General features: G+C 37.3%; 1 protein-coding gene across 4 annotated transcripts in view; it reads right to left on the reverse strand.

The window, feature by feature from the left end:
* Positions 1–18,216, reverse strand: part of MCTP1 (multiple C2 and transmembrane domain containing 1) — a 158,991-nt gene that overhangs the window by 102,333 nt on the left and 38,442 nt on the right. For all 4 annotated transcript variants that reach the window (XM_044446291.1, XM_044446289.1, XM_044446288.1 and 1 more), the window contains 2 exons: positions 15,507–15,693; positions 11,239–11,332 (listed from right to left, as the gene is read on the reverse strand). In XM_044446291.1, coding sequence (XP_044302226.1) covers positions 11,239–11,332; positions 15,507–15,693 — 281 coding nt within the window. The remainder of the gene's footprint in view (positions 1–11,238; positions 11,333–15,506; positions 15,694–18,216) is intronic.

Below are 18,216 nucleotides of genomic sequence, written 5' to 3' on the forward strand. Positions count from 1 at the left end.
CTGAGATCTTAAGAAGGCTGGAAGAGCTTGGCCTTTGTGTGGCTCCACTCCTGCTACATGCTGACTGAAATTTAAGTGCTTGTTTCTAGGTTTCCTTGCTTAGCCAAAAGAAACTGCCAGAGTATCATCAGAAATTAATGTGAGAGTCATGTCTTCTGGCCAAGGGGGAATAGAAGGAGGCAGCAAGGATTTCTCATGAAGTGAAAGGCCTGTGATCTATTTGAATGAGTCCTCCTTAAGGTAATGGAGAGACTCTGAATCCCAAGACATTACAGGAAGCTCACTTAAATTTGGGAGAATGAGAAAAAGTGGCAGCAACCAAAAGAGAAAGATGAGCAGGATGTGTCTCAGTTTCCATTCGGTAAAAGAAAGGGAAGAACACATTTTTGCTGTGCTGTAAAGGAAGAAATAATAATAGGTGACAGACTGAAGATGGAAAGGAAAGAAAAGAGTGGAATCAGAGACGGCAGCACAGAGATCATCAGGAACCTTGTACCTGAATTTCCTGAATAGATACTAGGATAGTTGGCCAAATGGCCTCTCAGAGATTCAGCTCAGTGAAGGCTGCAGGGTTCCAACCCTATGGGGCTGCCTCCCCTAACATCACCTCTACAAGGTGAACAGGAAAGTTATTGGTTCTTGGAGAGGGAGTTTCAGAAATAAAAATTGTAGTGAAAATGCTAACTGTGCAGACAGTTCCTTTCCACATGATAAAGTTTGGGCCTTCAGATGAAAAGCACCTTCTTTGGTCCATGGTTACAGCACTGATTTTTCTGATTTGTCCAATTCCCTCCCCTCTCCCTGAAAGCCTAAGGAAAAAGAGCATGTCACTATTTCTTTCCATTCACATTCATCCTGTGACAACGATTATGAAACATTAATGGCTTCTCACTATATACATTCTGAGAAATTCATTTGCTAATCCAATGATTTATACTTTAAAAAGCAAACAGAAATTTTAGATAGAATGCAAAAACTACTTACTCAGAATTACTCGAAACTTTAAGCTTAAGGGTTGAGATTCAGAGAGAGTGTGTCACAATCAAGCCCAGCAGAAATTCATACAAAAATTTAGTCATGACCAAATTAAGCCCCCTTGCTTTCAGTAGGAAAAAGTGCCATTCATTTAGGATATAATCCTATACATACTTTCTGGAGAGTAAGTCTGACTGAATTCAGTGGAGCTTCTGAATTGATATGCTTAATATTGAACTTTTAGCCTTTCCAATCTGTTGTCTCCATATTCTAGAAATATTCTTTCAAAGCTGGAATTAATAATTTTAATTGATTTACCAAGATATTCTCTCTTCATATTCTTTAGGTTCATAAATGCCATAGAAATATATTCTTTCAAAAGTCTGAAGCTCTACAGTACTTTGGAAATGGAGATGACTGCACAGATAAAAATTAAGAAGCCCTGGGCGAAAAGCAACAACTTTGTTAAGTTAAAATGCTGCTAAGGATTGCATGTAAGGGCATTAGGATGCTACTGAAGTATACTATACTTATAACTAAGTTTTGATGAAATGAGCTGGCTGCCTCTTTTTGAGTAGTATACAGCATTTGGGAAAAATTTTGAATGCTCAGCGGACAATCTTACAGGCCCTCAGAGCCCTCTATCTATCCCAGGCCTTGCTAGCAACAGTCAAATACAGCAAGAATAATAAGGCAGCCATTTTTGGTTGCCATTTTTCCTTCATACTATTTTTTGATCTTGATGAGCCCTCTGAGCCTGTCTAGCTTGCATGCCTTCATACCACAAAAAAGTTTGTGGATCTAGTGGATCCAAGACCACCCCTCTTCCTTTTCCTCCCTCACCACTCTGTTGCACCGATCTTTATCTGAGTTCAGCACCATCTGGGCTGGATGGAGGAAATCCAAGCTCTGTCTACAGCTTTGCAGTTCAAGAAATCCACCATATTTTATGGCTTCTCAGACAATGCCTAGGGGCCAGAGGACTGGCCTTTTAACAACTTTATGCCTTTTAGTCTTATAAAATAAGGAGGATTATAAGAATATAAAATATGAGAGCCAGTGTGGCATAGTGGTTAAGAGACTGGGACTCAGATGATCTGGGTTCTAGTCCCCGCTCAGCCATGGAGTCAACTGGGTGACTTTGGGCCAGTCAGACTCTCAGACCAACCTACCTCACAGGGTTCTTGTTGTAGGGATAAGATGGAAGAGGAGAATCATGTAAGCTGCCTTGAGCCCTTTGTAGGAAAAAGGCAGGATATCAATCAATCAATCAATCAAATATTCTCAATAAATATACCACTGCATCCCATGTGTTAAAGCATTTACAGATATAATAGTAGGCATAATGGTACATTTAGATAGCAAAATACTAATTACTTTACATATAATTATCTCAATATTATAAATATCCTAAATGTTTTTCAAAATGGAAAATATAAACAAAGCAAAAAAGCAGTAGACAGTGTGGGAAAATAATCATTTTTAGAAATGTAAACATTCAGATATTGTGGCTGTACAGATTGTGGCTGTACAGATGTCTCAAGCCAGAGAAGCCTACTGTGTGGACGTCCTTGAGATGATGGGTGGCAACCATAGCAAGAACCTTCTGTACCTAGCCTATGAAATTCTAGAGATGCTTTCCTATTGCCTATACCAAAGAAAAATCTTTTCAATTCCCATAGACTTTAAAATCTTATATTCTATGTAGCTATTTCTTTAAGACTGTGGTCTTCCAGTATTGTTTTGTCATTTATTTATTGTTTGGTTTCTTTCTAACTGCCCTAAAAATACTTATTAGTGGGCTCTATCACCATTAATCAAATCTATAATACATTTGAAACATAAACCCCTCTGTATGGCTAGACTGCAACCCACATTTTTCTGCAGAAGACTCTGATCTCTCTTCAGAGCACAAAGACCTAACAGTTCTCTTTCCTTGTAGGCCGCTCCCAACAGAGAGGGCTCATGGCAGTGGTGACTGAATGAATTCCTTCAGCCAAGCAGTAAGACTTCAGGAATCATCAGGCCTACACTTGATTCAGATAAACACTTTGGACTTTTGTTAGAACAACAAGTGCACCTAATGAGCATCTACATATTTGCAGGCCAAGCCACCACCAAAGCAATCAGCTCACTTGTTTACTATGCTGACAGCTCCCATTCTGCAATCATCTCACATGCTACCTCTGATGCTTTAAAAATACCTTTCTGACCCAACTAGAAAAGAATACCTGTTGTAAGCATGTATCTCCTTTTCTCTTTTCAGTCGCTCAAGGCAAGAGTATTCTAGCTACAATCTTTTACTGAGTTTGGCTGGCTTTGTGTAATATAGAGTGAGGAATATAAAAGTCTTTAGCAGGACTTGGCCAATTTGATGATCCTTCTAAGTGCTGAATTAATTTTGTTCATTTCCAGAAGTTCATTTCAAACTGAATTCCCTTCTGCCCTTCCCTGTGAAGTTGACTCCATCTTCAGGGAAGTTCACACTACTTGTGGGGCAGACAGTGGGAATGGTGGATGTTACTTAATTAGGCCTCTTGTTCAATGATGAATCATTGAGCTGATCAATTCACATCTCTTCTCCTCTGACTTTCCCTCTTCTACAGTCTCTCCCCTGTGGTGGTCTTGCTCTTGACAGCTGATTGGCTAATCTCAGAGTTCATTAACTTTGGCATTTCAGCTAAACATTCTGACCCACCCTTTTCTTCAACTCCAGACTCACAGTCTGAAATCCGTAGCTGTACTTTGGGACACGTTGGCCCAAAATAGAACATTGAAATACTAGCTTTTCAAAGGAAATCAATATTGGTGATTCAATCTGAGAGAGATTAAGCATTTGAGGAGGAGGATTCCTCGGGGTCAGTATGACAGACCATTGTATGATTCTTAGCATTTGGTTTTCTGAGAAATTACTTTCATTCAAGATGAATGCAACTTTCAAGCTTCCCTTTAGCCTCTAACATGACAAGCTGAAACACCAAGGATAAGAAGTCCGAGTACTGTATGCCTTCAAACAAAATCCATCTTTTTTATCCAGGAAGATCCCAAAGCTTGTATACTTAAGATAATGGGGTGAAACTCAAGCAAATATGTATTTAATGTAAACTATAAACTCCCATAGCTATTGGTGTTAAATTTATTCTGGGCATATCTCATTTGTCTTTTAGCTAATCTTTATCACATCATTCTGTGAGAAATCAGAAGCATAAGATTCTCTAGATAAATGGCTCAATTAATTGTACAGAGGTAACCCTCTTTGAGCTGAACCAGAGCTGTGAGCTCTTTATTAAAAGCACTATTCTATAGTCCCTAACCTTGTTCCTTGACTCCTCTCTAGTTTCCAATTTAAACAAGTCCCCATGCGGCCTGTTCTAAAGGGCTTTGTCTCCCTGTCATTGTTAAGAGAGCCGAGGCATCCTGGAAGTGTGAAATCAGACCTCATGAGCTGAACGGTTCCCCAGGGAACGCTGGACTGCACAGAAGGTCAAAGTCATGGGCTGGACCATCTGAAAGCGCCCTGATCGCTGGTCTGTGACATAGCAAGCAGGGGGAGTGGGTGTGTGAGGGGACTATAATTGAACACATCTTAATTAAAACCCACAGATAGCAAAAATAAACTGTTTTCAAGGCAGCTTGTCAAATGCAGCTTAGATTTCACTCCATTAATGAGACTTGGTTGTTCTTCTTTTTAAAAGAAAAAATAAGGTTCACTTAGCAGTAGGTAAAAAGATTCAACACAATTTCCACTGTTCCTATTTCTCACATGAAATGCCATCCATTATACTAGTCTTTTAAAAACATACATTTAAGCACACATAAAAACATCTAATCACCAAGAACAACCCTTGTATTAAACAAGCAAACTCACAGGATTGGAGAATTATTTCATATCAGAATCATTAGTGACATAACAGAATATTACACATAAATAGTTGCTTGATTCTCTTTACAATACTCTATTTTAAATAAACAAATATAATTGTTTAAGATTAAATATAGAAATGTTATTTGTTAGACATCTTAAACACTTAATCTAAAAATGATCTTTTGCTGAGTTCAGAAAGGCTTGCTCTCAGGCAAGCAGGTATGGGATTGCCATCCAAGAGTTCATTCCTATGCGTTGCATCCCCAGAGATCATGAACACTCAAACTTGGAGACTTATGGTCTTACTACAAGAATGAGGGAGTGGCAGAGGGCCAGGAATGCCCCCTTCACCACTCCTTTAAGGTTACTTTCCTGACCTCAGAGGGCATGTGATGTGGTATTTTGCACCAAGAGGGAGGGGGCAAGGGGTCCGATATCTTAGTCTTCAGTCTAAGGTAGGAGTGATGTTTTTGACCTCAGACTGGGTAATCTAAAATATCCCATGGCCCTTGGACACTGTTTAGGGCCATAAGGTTGTTCTCTGTGTTGCTTTTTTCTAGCAATATGGCAAGCTGAGTCTTATTGAAGGAGTCCCTGTTCCTGCAATAAAATATCCTACTTTATCAATGTAACTTAATCAATTTATATTAATTGATAAATTAAGAATAATGTTTAAAAGGAAAACTTATCAGAAGAAACAAGACAATTTACTCATTTATCCACAGAACAATATTCACCAATTTTGTAATGCCTGTCTCTGTGCATAGATGGGCAACTTGTTCAGAATTAAAGATAATGCTACAGACCCAAACAAGAATTTGGATCAACAGAGTCTATCTCTCTTTCTTACTCTATGAACATGATGTCAAGTTAATGTGGTAGAAGTAATGTATTTATTCTGAAATACATTTTTCTCATTTTCCCCCACAAGATAAGGTGATATTGAATTGTATTAATATATATGAGATCTTTTTCAGTGAAGGTTTTCATGACATTCAACACACATTGACGTCACATTTACAAGCCTGTCTGCATTACTTTAATAACTAGAAATCTTTGCTTCTGGCATCCCAGTGGTATGAGCTGATTCATCTGTAGAGGTTCTGTGGGAGACCTGTGCCACCACTTAAACCCCATCTAAACCTTAGGTATAGAATTGTAAACTTGGTACAGGAATGTAGGAAGGTGGCAACATCTGCATCACAATTCTAGTGGCTACTGTTACACCTGCAGTGGAAAGGAAAATTTGGTGCCAGTCCTGAATTGCTGGATGAAGTTATATAATTCTATTGTGTGCATCATGTCAGTAGAGCTGCTTAGTGACCAAGTACTTGAAAAAGTCTCAAGTCTGAAGTCTCTCAATTTCCAATCAAGAACAGACAGAAGCACTCACAGGATCAAGTATCTTTCATATGTTACATCCTTGTAAGGCCCATCCTTGCATTAGCATAATATTTTCCTTGGAAGAAGCATTTATATTTTGGCAGTTAAAAGAATATTATAACCCAAAGGTTTACTGTAGACATTTATATCTGATTTTTAAAATGCCTATATCTGAGAACAATAATTGCAAGAAAAAGAAATGCAGAGTATAAATGTAATTATAACATTTCCCTTCTGCTTTCTCTTCTGAGCATTAAAATAGTTTCATCCCTTACATATGCATCAATGCAAGGTAGGTTCACAGCTTGGATGAAAAGGCCCCCTTCCAGTAGGAAAACTTGCTCCTACTGTAGAGTAACTGTATGACACATACCTCAAATCCAAGGAACTTATTTTGCATAGGCTCTTGTGTAAGATGCTACACAGGATCTTTTCATATTCTTAATGATCCACTGCAGTATAGATGCTGAAGCTGGTTCCTTCCTTTTTGTCATGTTTCTCATACTGTTACATGAACTCTGATATACTGCTTTGCTGCACTGTAAAAGGTCTTGCAAACCAAACAGTAATAAACCCAAGTAATCGAAGTAGGGCCACATTCAGTGAACACTAGAAGGATTTACAAGATCCATACAAGAAGCTAGATTTTACTTCTACTGGCGACCCAGAACTACTTTGGCCAAGACCACTTTGTCTTTGACAGAGGTGGACTCCAGATGGGTGAGCCAAAGTAGCCCCCAAGATGAGCTCTATCTTACCTACAGGTTCTACAGCACTAAAGGACATGCCTTGGGTCACAGCAATCACTATAAAGTACCCTGAGCATTTCTCTCAAATATATGTCACCAGAAATGGACAAAACTCTGCTTAGTAATTCACATCCTTCCAAGAAAAACACTCTGTGAGTTAATGTGCAAGTAATGCCAGGACAGGAAGAGAAAGGAAAAGGTTTTCTGGAGAGAAGAAGAAACATGAGTTTATTATACTGGTTGCCCATCTGAACACCACAATTTACTGGGATGTCCTGTTTCACATTATCTTAGTCCATCTCAGTTTTTCACTCTATACATTTTGGGATCTTGAACATACAAGGAAACAATGCATAGCTTTGTTTGTTTACTGACCATTCTTACAAATGAAATTAAGTAATGGAACAGTTTAATGATTTAAAGCTTAGTCCCTGGACTCACAAAAGTGTGAAAGCCTCACTTGACTAGAGGTGCATTCCAATGGGTCGCAGGCTTGACACTCATACGCCCCAAAACTCAGAGGCTGACAAAACTCAGAGGCTGACAAAACTCACGAGTGCACATGTCTGTTTACTAATTTATACCAGTTTATTAAACAGACAGCCAGATTCACATGTAACAATTTTATTGGTTCTATGATATTGTATCATGTTTGTGGCTTGTAAATATCCTTGGGATTTTTTAAAAATGAAAAGTAGCATTAAGATCTTCTGAAATAAACAATAACTGATTTTTTTAAAAAAAGTCTTGTTTCCATGAACAAGCCAGAGTCCTGGTGCATCCTGCCCAATTGATTGCACTAAAAGTGTGAGTGGATAAACCTTTCATCAGTGATTTGGTTAGAATTATGTGCTAACTGGAAACTGTGTCTTGTCTCTCCCCCAGCAAGCAGAGCAGTTAGCCATGGTTTGTTCTTGGGTTCTTTCCCTGGCTTTTCAAGCAAGAAACAAGCCAGAATTTCTGCTTGACACATAATTCTAATTAAATCACAGCTGAATGGTCCATGGGTTATTAAGTCACTTTGACCTACAGTGGAAAAGATCAGGCAGCATGTACTAGCACTAAGCATTGTACATGATAACCAAGAATTTTAAAAATTCTGGATTATTGATAGCTGCAAACTAGACCAAAGTAAAAAGGACTATTTGCAACCAAGAGAAAGGACTAGAAATCTCTCAGTACTAACATTTACACTTGTAAGTAATGAAATAAATCTAATAATAAGATTAATTTCCACCCAATTTCTTTCAAGCATTATTCAGACCTGAACTTGACCGTGGATAATGTCTTTCAAGCAACTTCTACCTTACAGCAAACATAAAAAACAAAATGTTGAAATATTTTCTGCATATTTCTGATGAACATGTCAACCAAAGCATGGATATTATTTGTCAGACCAAACAGCTAATTTTTAATATGTATCATTAGCAAATCAGTTACTGATAGTTCTACAAATCTGATTTACTGATACTGATTTACTGAGCTACAACTAATCTTCCCCAAATTTTCACAGGTGATATATTGCTCAGGAAGAAATCATATTAAATTATCCTGTTACTCCTTGAACATCTCATACACAGACATACACTTACTCTTTCTAGACTACATTGGGTTTTAAGATCCTAGGGAAGATACAGCATTCCACTTCCTAGAAACATTTTTACAGTTTTCAGATATAAGAAAATAGTCAATTTCTGGAACTTTTGCAGAAAATGTGATCAGCATTACATGCACAACTATTAGAAATGTAAGAGCGTACACTGTTCATTTTTGCAAAGGCAAACTATACAGACTGTATCCAGTACCGCTGCTGTACTCCCACTCATTCCATTGTACAAGCAGAAGCCACCACTTGTGCCAACAGAAAGCTACTGGGTCAAAACACATCTCCATGTGGGAATGCAAATTCCATTTGATTCCAGATCAGGATAGCAAAGCACAACTTCCTTTTGCAGGCTCTGATGCCCTCCCCTGTTCCAAAAACAAGCTTTTCCACTCATTTCTGGTTGATTTTTTAAATTGCTTGTTCCCAATCCCACTTACATATGGGCAGTCTTAGATACTGCCTGCTATGTTTCAAAGAAGCTATATGTAGCATAATCTTAAGCATATTTACATAGAATTAGGGCACACTCAGTACAATGGATCAATCTCAAGGAAACACATGTATGACTGCAGCCTATGTCAGGTGTCTTTACACAGCAAGAGACCTTGACAGAAATGGTTTCTACTTAGACTGCTGTTTCATTCAGCCAGGACAAATGGCACAGTATATGTGGCTCTCTGCTATAATATATTTCTAAGGTAAAATTCTAGTTATAACAGGACTATTGTTAGGTTGAAGCTTTGACAAAATTCCCCCTTGTGATGCGGTGATAAAGAGCAGCATAGTTCACTCTGCAAGTACCTGTAAGACCAGGATCCAACCTGTGAGCATTTACAAGGATTGGGGCCTGTGCTATCATGTGGCATAGCTGGGAGCCCTGAAAGTCTCTATAAAAAGCTAACCTGTACTGCTCAGTTTTGCCATAGTAACATGTGTCTGTGAAGGTTACATTGTCTTCCCAATCCTGCTTCCAGTCTTGCCTTATGCTTGACTACTTGCCTTGCCTTCACTGCTGGTTCTGTCACACCTTGTCCATATCTCATCTTTTCCTGTTCCGGCTCCACTGCATCAGTAGCAAGATTGCCATTCACTTCCATCACCCAATCCAGGTGCTTCAACCATAGATACCTGCTGCCTACATCAAAGATCTGACAACAGTTTTCCCACATTCTGCAATGAGGTCATCCCACTATTAAGAGCCAAAAATCACAACTTTTTGAAACAGACAATCCAAAGTAATCCACTTTGCCTACCATGGGCAGCTGAACGCTTTTGCATACGCATAACAGCATGTTCCACACGTGAAACATACATTGTACAAAGTTACATAGATTGCAGAAATGGACCTATTGCTAGATTACAAATGAGCAAGTGAGCAATTAGTCAGTAACAGAAGATTATCTACTTCCATTCACAGATAGAAACATCTATTTTTATATGATGTCTATCCTAATTTCTACATCAAAGACCTCTCATGGCACTACTATGAATCTTAATATGCAAGAGATATTTAACCTCTCCCACCAATGGAATGGCTTCCATTAACAGGACCACAATATCCCACCTTTCCTAAACATGCCCCTACCTTAAATACTGCTCTTGAGGGTTGTGTGGAATCCTCTGAAGAAAATTTTAGAGGACCACAGTGGTTGTAAGTGGAAGAAATTGGGAGTGTTGTTGCACAAGCAATGAACAATTGTATGCAAAATCGTAAAGACAAACAAACAACAAAAAGGCAAAAGCTAAATTATGATGAAGGACAAGTACAGAGGAACTACTACACTTCAAATAAAGACATCAGGCACCCAATAAAGATCTATCTATCTTTGATGCTTTCGGAAACTTAAGAGCATGGAACCTGCGTGGGATGGTGTAACTTGGTGTCCTGGAACAGCAGAAAGTTGGACCTTCATGACCCCTTCCAACTCTACTAGTCTATGAACCTGTTCTTTGTAGCATTATTGGCAAGGAGGTATGTTTGGATCAGAGCATAAAAACACAGAGTGCGTGTTGCTTGCAATTTCAGAAGATAAAGTCTGATGGCACATGATACAGTAACTTTGTTTAACCTAAGGAAGTGTAGGCATCACCTACACATTCCGTATACATATGTTAACCTTGAATTCAGTGTAAGAACATTGGCATATAAATATATTAAAATATTAGCACAGCATGCATAACAACTAGTGTATTCACACAAATGTATTACTTATTTAGGGAACATCTATTCCATAAATATGCAATATATTTATTTGCTCTCAATTTTTTAAAAAAGTCTACATTAGACCAACATGTGAACTTTTCATACCACAGGCCACTTAATTCACTTTTGTTTGATTATTCTATACCTATTGTAGCTCACTGAGAATGAAGCCACACAACATAAAGCTTGTGAATTCTTTTAGGAGGCTCTGTGGTGCATCTTTTCACCCTTTCAATACATTTTTCATTAAGTTCTATCGAAAGGTTCTGGGCTGTCAAAAGTCCAGATAGGTTTGCTTGTACAGTGGTTTTAAGAAATTACAGACTTGGTTATTAACAAGAATCATAGCCAAACTTATGCTTTATATGGTGTCGTAACATATAATTTCATAAAAGGTTATAAACCGCAAATGCTTCCACAGGATATTTATTTTCACAAAGACTGAAATAGTTCTTGCCTGTAACATCAGCTGCCATCAAACCTTCTGCTCTGATGACCTTCACCTGGAGAAATCCTACATCCTTTATGTTATGAAACATCCGTACTAGACTCTAGAACACACATACAAAATTAACGTTAGAATGAGGCTATAAATAGAGGAAAAACAGGCAAAGACTATTTCACTTCCTCCCATCCCAGTTTTTCAAAGGTGCATTTGATTATTGTTAAATTAGATGTTTTCATTGTCTATCCATTATGAATCACATTTTCAACATATCCTAATCTTCAATCAGTGTAAAGAATACCTATTTCCATTCCCAGAATTGGATTTTAAGAGTGTTATTCTATGCATGTTTAGATAGAAAAAGGTCCTGCAACTCCTAACATCACCAGCCAGCACCCTAAGAAGTCTAAATTGCATCTTTCTGCTTCATGTTGGTACACTATTTTCCGAATATATACATCTTTAACTGGAATAAAATAATGCACCAAAGTGATACTGAAAGAGTATACCCAGGTCATAATGCTTCAAAATATCTTTCTGAATAGCATACATCAGAAATACACCTCATTCTTGAGATGTAGTTTCATAACCTATATTTAAATTGCAAGTACATATTGAAAAATTTTAGGAATATACTGAACAAGCCTATAACTCTCTACATCCATATAAGCATAAGTAGCTATTTTTCATATAACTTCATGATATCTTTACAAAAATATCAACAATTCATTCTACTTATTTTGAACCTAAATTGCATACAAGCGAAACAAGGGCCATTAACCAAGATAATTAAATTTAAAGAAAATATTTTCCTTTATGCAGTGTTGATGCTTGATGGATAATTATTAGTAACATATTGCCCTGGACAAATGGAATATTTTCTGTTTGAAACATGAACCACTAAAGTGTTAAACTAATGTTTTATGAACAGCAAGCTACAAAATAAATCCCATATGATGCATATTGTATACAAAGATCTGACCTTGGTATACTGAGCTATGGAGATTCAGTTTTACAGTATATCAGTTTTCAAATATATAAATATATATATCTATAGTGTTTTAAGCCATTTATCATTAAGCACAATATAAAATAAACTTTCAATTTCTTAATATTTACCCATCAGAAATTTGTATAATCACATGATTAAGCCTACACAAAGTAATTTTACACTGTTGAGATTACTGAAAACTGCCTAGTTCTAGAAGATACATTATAAATAGTATTAGAATCAGATGCATGCCTGTAGGAGATCCCAATTTCCAAAAAGATTTGCTGGCTTTTTATCAAATCTACCTTAATTCAGATACTGCCTGTTTCATACACTATGTAAAACAACATGGGCAAGCATAAATAAGTTAAATATTAAATTTCTGGATTTTAAAACTATAGTTAGAATCACATTTCCTATGAAATAAAGCAAAAACACACACTGAATCTTTTTTCACATGCATACACATTCCATGCACACAAAAAGACATTACAGTATTTCACTCGTTACTATTTGTCAGGGCTATGTGGGGTAATTATAGTTTGAACTTTTAGATTCAGCTAGTCAGCTGATTTAGAGCAATTTACTGCACTTTCTGACAATCTGGGCCAGTGACATACTATAGAATATTATTGTAGGATTTTGTGAAAAGCAAATGACTTTAATACATTACTTTATAACATGCAACTTAAAGCAATGATTTATCAGCCAATTGTCAGCCTTCTTATTTATGATTATTGTTGAAGGCCTCAAAACCTGGATAGTATCGAAGTCCTGAAATTTCCATAGCAGAGAAATCTATGATTTGCTGAGAATCCTTTCAGCCCTCAATAGATGGGAAAAGATTGAAATGCTCTGGAGATGAGTCCTCTTTATTTTTTTAATGAAAGGCTGTATAATATATTTTCTGTATGGCTGCAGCAGCTGTCAGGGAGAGCATCTCAGTTCAGCTCTATTATGGGAGAACCAATACCCCATCCTATGGCATTGAGATACACTGAGGGGCCAGTACTGATTGACAGCTTGTCACCATGACGTCTTATTCCATCTCTGTTATGGAGAAAATTAATGTCACACCACCAGCCTTATGACTCGCTGTCATCTTAGAACTGCTCACCTTTTATCAATGCTCTAAATAACATTTCAAGCCCATCGTCTCACGGTGGACAATCCGGTCAAGGGACATTAAATCGGATGACTGTGAAATGTCATAATAAAAATGGAATGCTAACAACTTCTTCACTAAACTAGCTTCTCTGGTTTTTAAACTGTGACAAGGGGGAGCAGGGGTTCAGCATACCCGTTTTGAAAAGGTCATACAATCTCTCTCTTGGTCTGCTACCCATTATGGCCCTCCCCCTCCCCCTCCCCCCCCACAAAAGGAATTAATCTTTTCATACAACCGTGATAAAATAATGGTTCAAACATTAATGCCTGTTTAATCTGTAGAACTCTGATGCTCAGCTACAAATGGTTAAATCACAATAGGAGAGTCATTTTCCAAGACTATTTGATCTGATGGCAAGGTCAGCTTATTTACTGTTTCTGTCTCAAGGATAGGTGCAGAATGCATTTTTAATGAGAAAAGATTCTTTAGGAAAGCTTTTAAAAAATCTATTAAATACGACTAATAAAACGAATGCAGTAGATGTAGAGCAATCATTCACTATGCATTTCAAAAAGTATAGCAGCACAAATATAGAAGAAAGAGCAGGATGCAACATACTGAAATTATATGATAGAAATACAATACTCATTTTCTTTATCTTGTCATTTTATAACTATACATGGGTCATTTCAGCAGACGAAATAATTTAATTTGCAGGTAAACATTCCAATATCTCAAGTAGCCCCATAGATAAACCCATGCTTTTTCCATGACAGACTTTTTAAACACTATTATTTCCTATTGTTAATATTGTTTACACCAATTATACAATTGCGTGTGTGTGTCTGGAGGGGCAGGGGCAGAAATAGCACACGGTGCAGAAAAACTGTGATTTCCTAGACAGAAATTATCAAACTAGTCAGTATCACTTGCTTCACATTAACCCAATAACCCAGAAAAAATATGATTCTCTCTACTTGGTATCAAAATGTGTATCACTACATTTAATCCATAAGAAATGAATTATATCTATTAAGATCTAGTCTGACAGAGCAAACTGTCTTGGTTGATATCAAAACCTGAAATAATACTGGTAATTATTAGTTTTCATACATACTACATAATACCTTTGCTCTCAGTTGGTTTAGGAAATATACTGTTTAGCCTTGCTAAGTCACCTCTATTAAACTGTGTTTATGATAACACTATTGGTGTATGATTTGTACAAGCACTAGCAGACAGCTGATTTAGTTGAGATAGGTAGAATAAATTTGCTGAAGCGCACATCCTGCTAATCTGTTTGAAGAATATTGTACAGCATTAGTACTAGCACTTCATGTTATCAGCAGAGCCTGATAAGGTACATCTTTATTAAATTCGGTTATTGAAAGGATGTCAGCCAAGGAATAGGAATATTTTAAAATGAATTAAAGAGCCCTTTGTTAGTCAGAGCTTGGCTTAATGGGAGTGTCTAGAGAAGGCTTCTAAACATCTGGCACCACTGTACAATAAAAGCTTTGTAATTTTAGGTGAAAATAGCTTTTTCATTCTTTGTGTCTAGTAAGTCAGTTCGAGTATGTTCAGTATAACTAAATGCTGGAGCAAGAGCTCCCCTTGCTGTTGGTTTACTAAAACTACACAGTAGCATACACAATATGAGGATGCTGGGAAATAGAATAATTGATTTTCAAAATATTCGCTACAGAATTTTAAAATTTACTATCATTATTTATGGAAACAAGTCAAACCTCTATTCTTGTGCATCCAGGGGGAAATAAGTTGTCTTAATATTTAAACAGCGGCAATACTTCCATGTGTATTATTGGGTTCTTACACTACATTACTTGCTATTGGAAAAAATCAATAGAATAACTTGTTAATCATGACATTAATTTAATTGTTCATCTAAGAACAGAAATTACATAGTGACTGAAGTTGAAATATATTGAATAATGAGAGTTAATAACATAATATTTAGCACAATGCATTAGGGTTTTTTAAAACAGTCTGGGCATTAGTCATGGATATAAATCCAGCTAATATAAGGCTACAGTACTAAATCAACATTCTGAAATGTTTTCAATACTAATACCCTCAAGTTCCATTCATCACTGAATATTCTTATTTAGTATTTCAGTTTCTAATCCCATTCTATAAAAGCAAGAGAGAGGTACTACATACATATCTCTTTAGTAATTCTTCCTGTTCCTTTGGGTCCTCCAAGGCATTGATTGAGAGGTCAGAGATGCTGACTGTAGCTGAGGCAGTCAAGGTGACCAGCAACACCAGATAGCCTTCCCCTTCCTCCAGAGGCAACTGCAGTTTATGAGTCTGCTCTTTGCTAAGGGTTGACAAGTCAACCTGACACCTAGAAACAAATGGTTTTGATTAGCATGTAGCTTTCTTCACAAGAGTTGTGTGGAATGACATGCACTCAGCTGTGTAAAGCCTAAATCAATGACGGTGGCCCTTCCTATCTTTAGACATTACTCGTTCTAGTTTCAGCAATTTTGCCATTGAGTTCATTTTATCACAGAAACCTGGCACAGCTATTTTTCATTCATTCATTCATTCATTCATTCATTCATTCATTCATTCATTCATTCATATAAGTATAGAACTATATGGCTGCAATTCAAGGTGAGGGTGCTTAGAAAGCACAATATTAGATTTGAAGTACATTGGCTTAAGTACAAGTCCTTAAGCCAAACACATATGGGGATGGAATGGAGGGCTGATTAATAAAAACCAACATAAAGTTCTGGAAATACAGTGAATATCCATTAACATGCTATTGATGAGCATTCTCTGTGACCTATTTTAAAACCAGTTGTGGATCCATCTAATAGTGCGGGGCAACCAAGGGTTTGGGAAGGGACAGATAGGAGAATTTCCCTATTAGTTTTTATCATTGATTAGACATAAGGGGTGATTCCCTTTAGTTAGGGAAACACCCACTCTCACAGTTGGAGGGCAAGTGGTAGCACTTCCTCAGTCACCTACTTTCCCCAAAATGGGGAAGGCATGGGATAGGCTAAGCCACCGGTCTGATGCAGGACATTTAAACTAACTGAAATGTGCACACAGATCACTCAAGCAAGGCTTATACATATACTAATGTATGGCCACACATCAACCCTTTCTACCTTACACTTTCTATGGGATGTTACATGTGCATGCATATCAAGGATCACTTCTGCAACCTGCTAAAAATAAAACATACAGATGTGAACCTATCCTAACTTTCTGCCGAAGTAGTAGTGGACCACATTTAATCTCTATAGACCCAAATGCCAACTCCCAAGTCACCAAATACCTTCAGTCTAATGCCAGCCTACAAGAGCTACAGAATATCATGAAGTATTCTCATTAGGATTTCATTAGGATCTAATGTGACACCCGAGAGCCTTGCTATTGTGTGTGTGAAGCAGCAGTGACTGGTGTCTCCAGTGTCAATGGGGCAGGAAATCTACTCCAAATTTCAGTTTGAACTTTTAGAGAAGTATCCATGATGCTGGGTTCTCATCCCAAAACACACTGAGCACCACAGATCACTCCTTTAATATTCTGACTGAAATGCTTGTGTGGATGATGCACTGCTGTTACTGGTGTGAACAGAAGAGAACATATTCCCTGCTCTTAGATATTATCAAAAAGCACTCAAAGCAGTTGGGGATTTACACTGTCAACAGACATTCTTAGCACACAAACTTCCTTCATCATGCATAACAACAGTGCAGGGAGCTGTCCGGAGATACTAGTAGTCTGCAAAAATACTACTTGCATGGGCCTGTCTCCCGTCTTCTGTAAATGGTTTTCCAACTTAAACTCAACTCAATGACAACACAACCTGGAACATGTGGAAGAACTACTGGTGCAGCAATAGCCAAGGCTCCTTTTGTAAGTCCTTGGGCATACATGTGGATAGACATAATTCATGTGTATGTCACCTATTTGCTATTATGTAATTCTGTGTGCTAAAAGTCTTGCTTGCTCTCAAAATATAGTAAAACTGTAACAGTGCAGGTGGTGTAAATACTGGAAAAGGAGGGATGACTAATCATAGCATAGGGCTCTATACGCTGTATGGGAGGATAAGTTGAACAATAATGATGCACTACTATTGTCCATATAGAAACACACTTCCATGCAAGTATAATTGACATGACATGGAACTAAACCCCCCGCAAAGGTATCATTTTACCAAATTGCCATTTTCTTCTGCACAGAGTTTCCATCTATAGGAATGGGTAGTGCTGACTCATTGAGGTAGAAAATAAGCCAGTCAGCAGTGATCCCTTGGCATTAAAAAATGAGCAAAAATCAATGTCATTCTGAAGATAAACATGAGTAGTTTCATACTAATAAATAACACTAAATCTTTTCATATTGGATTGCAAATAACACCACCTGAATAAAATTGCTCAACATGGGATTTACTTATCCTCTATGTTCACAGAAACAACTTGTTCACTGACAGCCTTCTTCCCAGGAAATATATTGCAGCTGTCAGCAGCCAATTTGGCCAGATTACTCTTATGTGTTAAAGGTGCAACAATCATGGGGATTTATTAGCTTATTATTGTAAAAGTGGCAGTGTCTGGATTGCCTTCAAAATCCAGGTGGTAGAAAATTAAATAATTACATGGAGATTAAGCAAGTTTCACCTTCTTTTGGCAATTTTACTTCAGTATTAGCAGATTCTGGGTGGCTGATTCAGTAGCCATTATTTACATGGACTTCCCAAAAGATGTGACAAGTCCATCACTTGTGCTTTTCAATTTATACATAAATGGTTTGCAATTAGAGGTGGCCAACTTTTCTGACAAGACTTTACCTTTTATTTATTGGTTTTATTTTAGTGCTGTAAAATACTGTAGGGTTTTTTTTT

Source organism: Varanus komodoensis, unplaced genomic scaffold, assembly GCF_004798865.1.
Source record: "Varanus komodoensis strain SLA01 unplaced genomic scaffold, ASM479886v1 scaffold5, whole genome shotgun sequence".
NCBI lineage: Eukaryota > Metazoa > Chordata > Lepidosauria > Squamata > Varanidae > Varanus > Varanus komodoensis.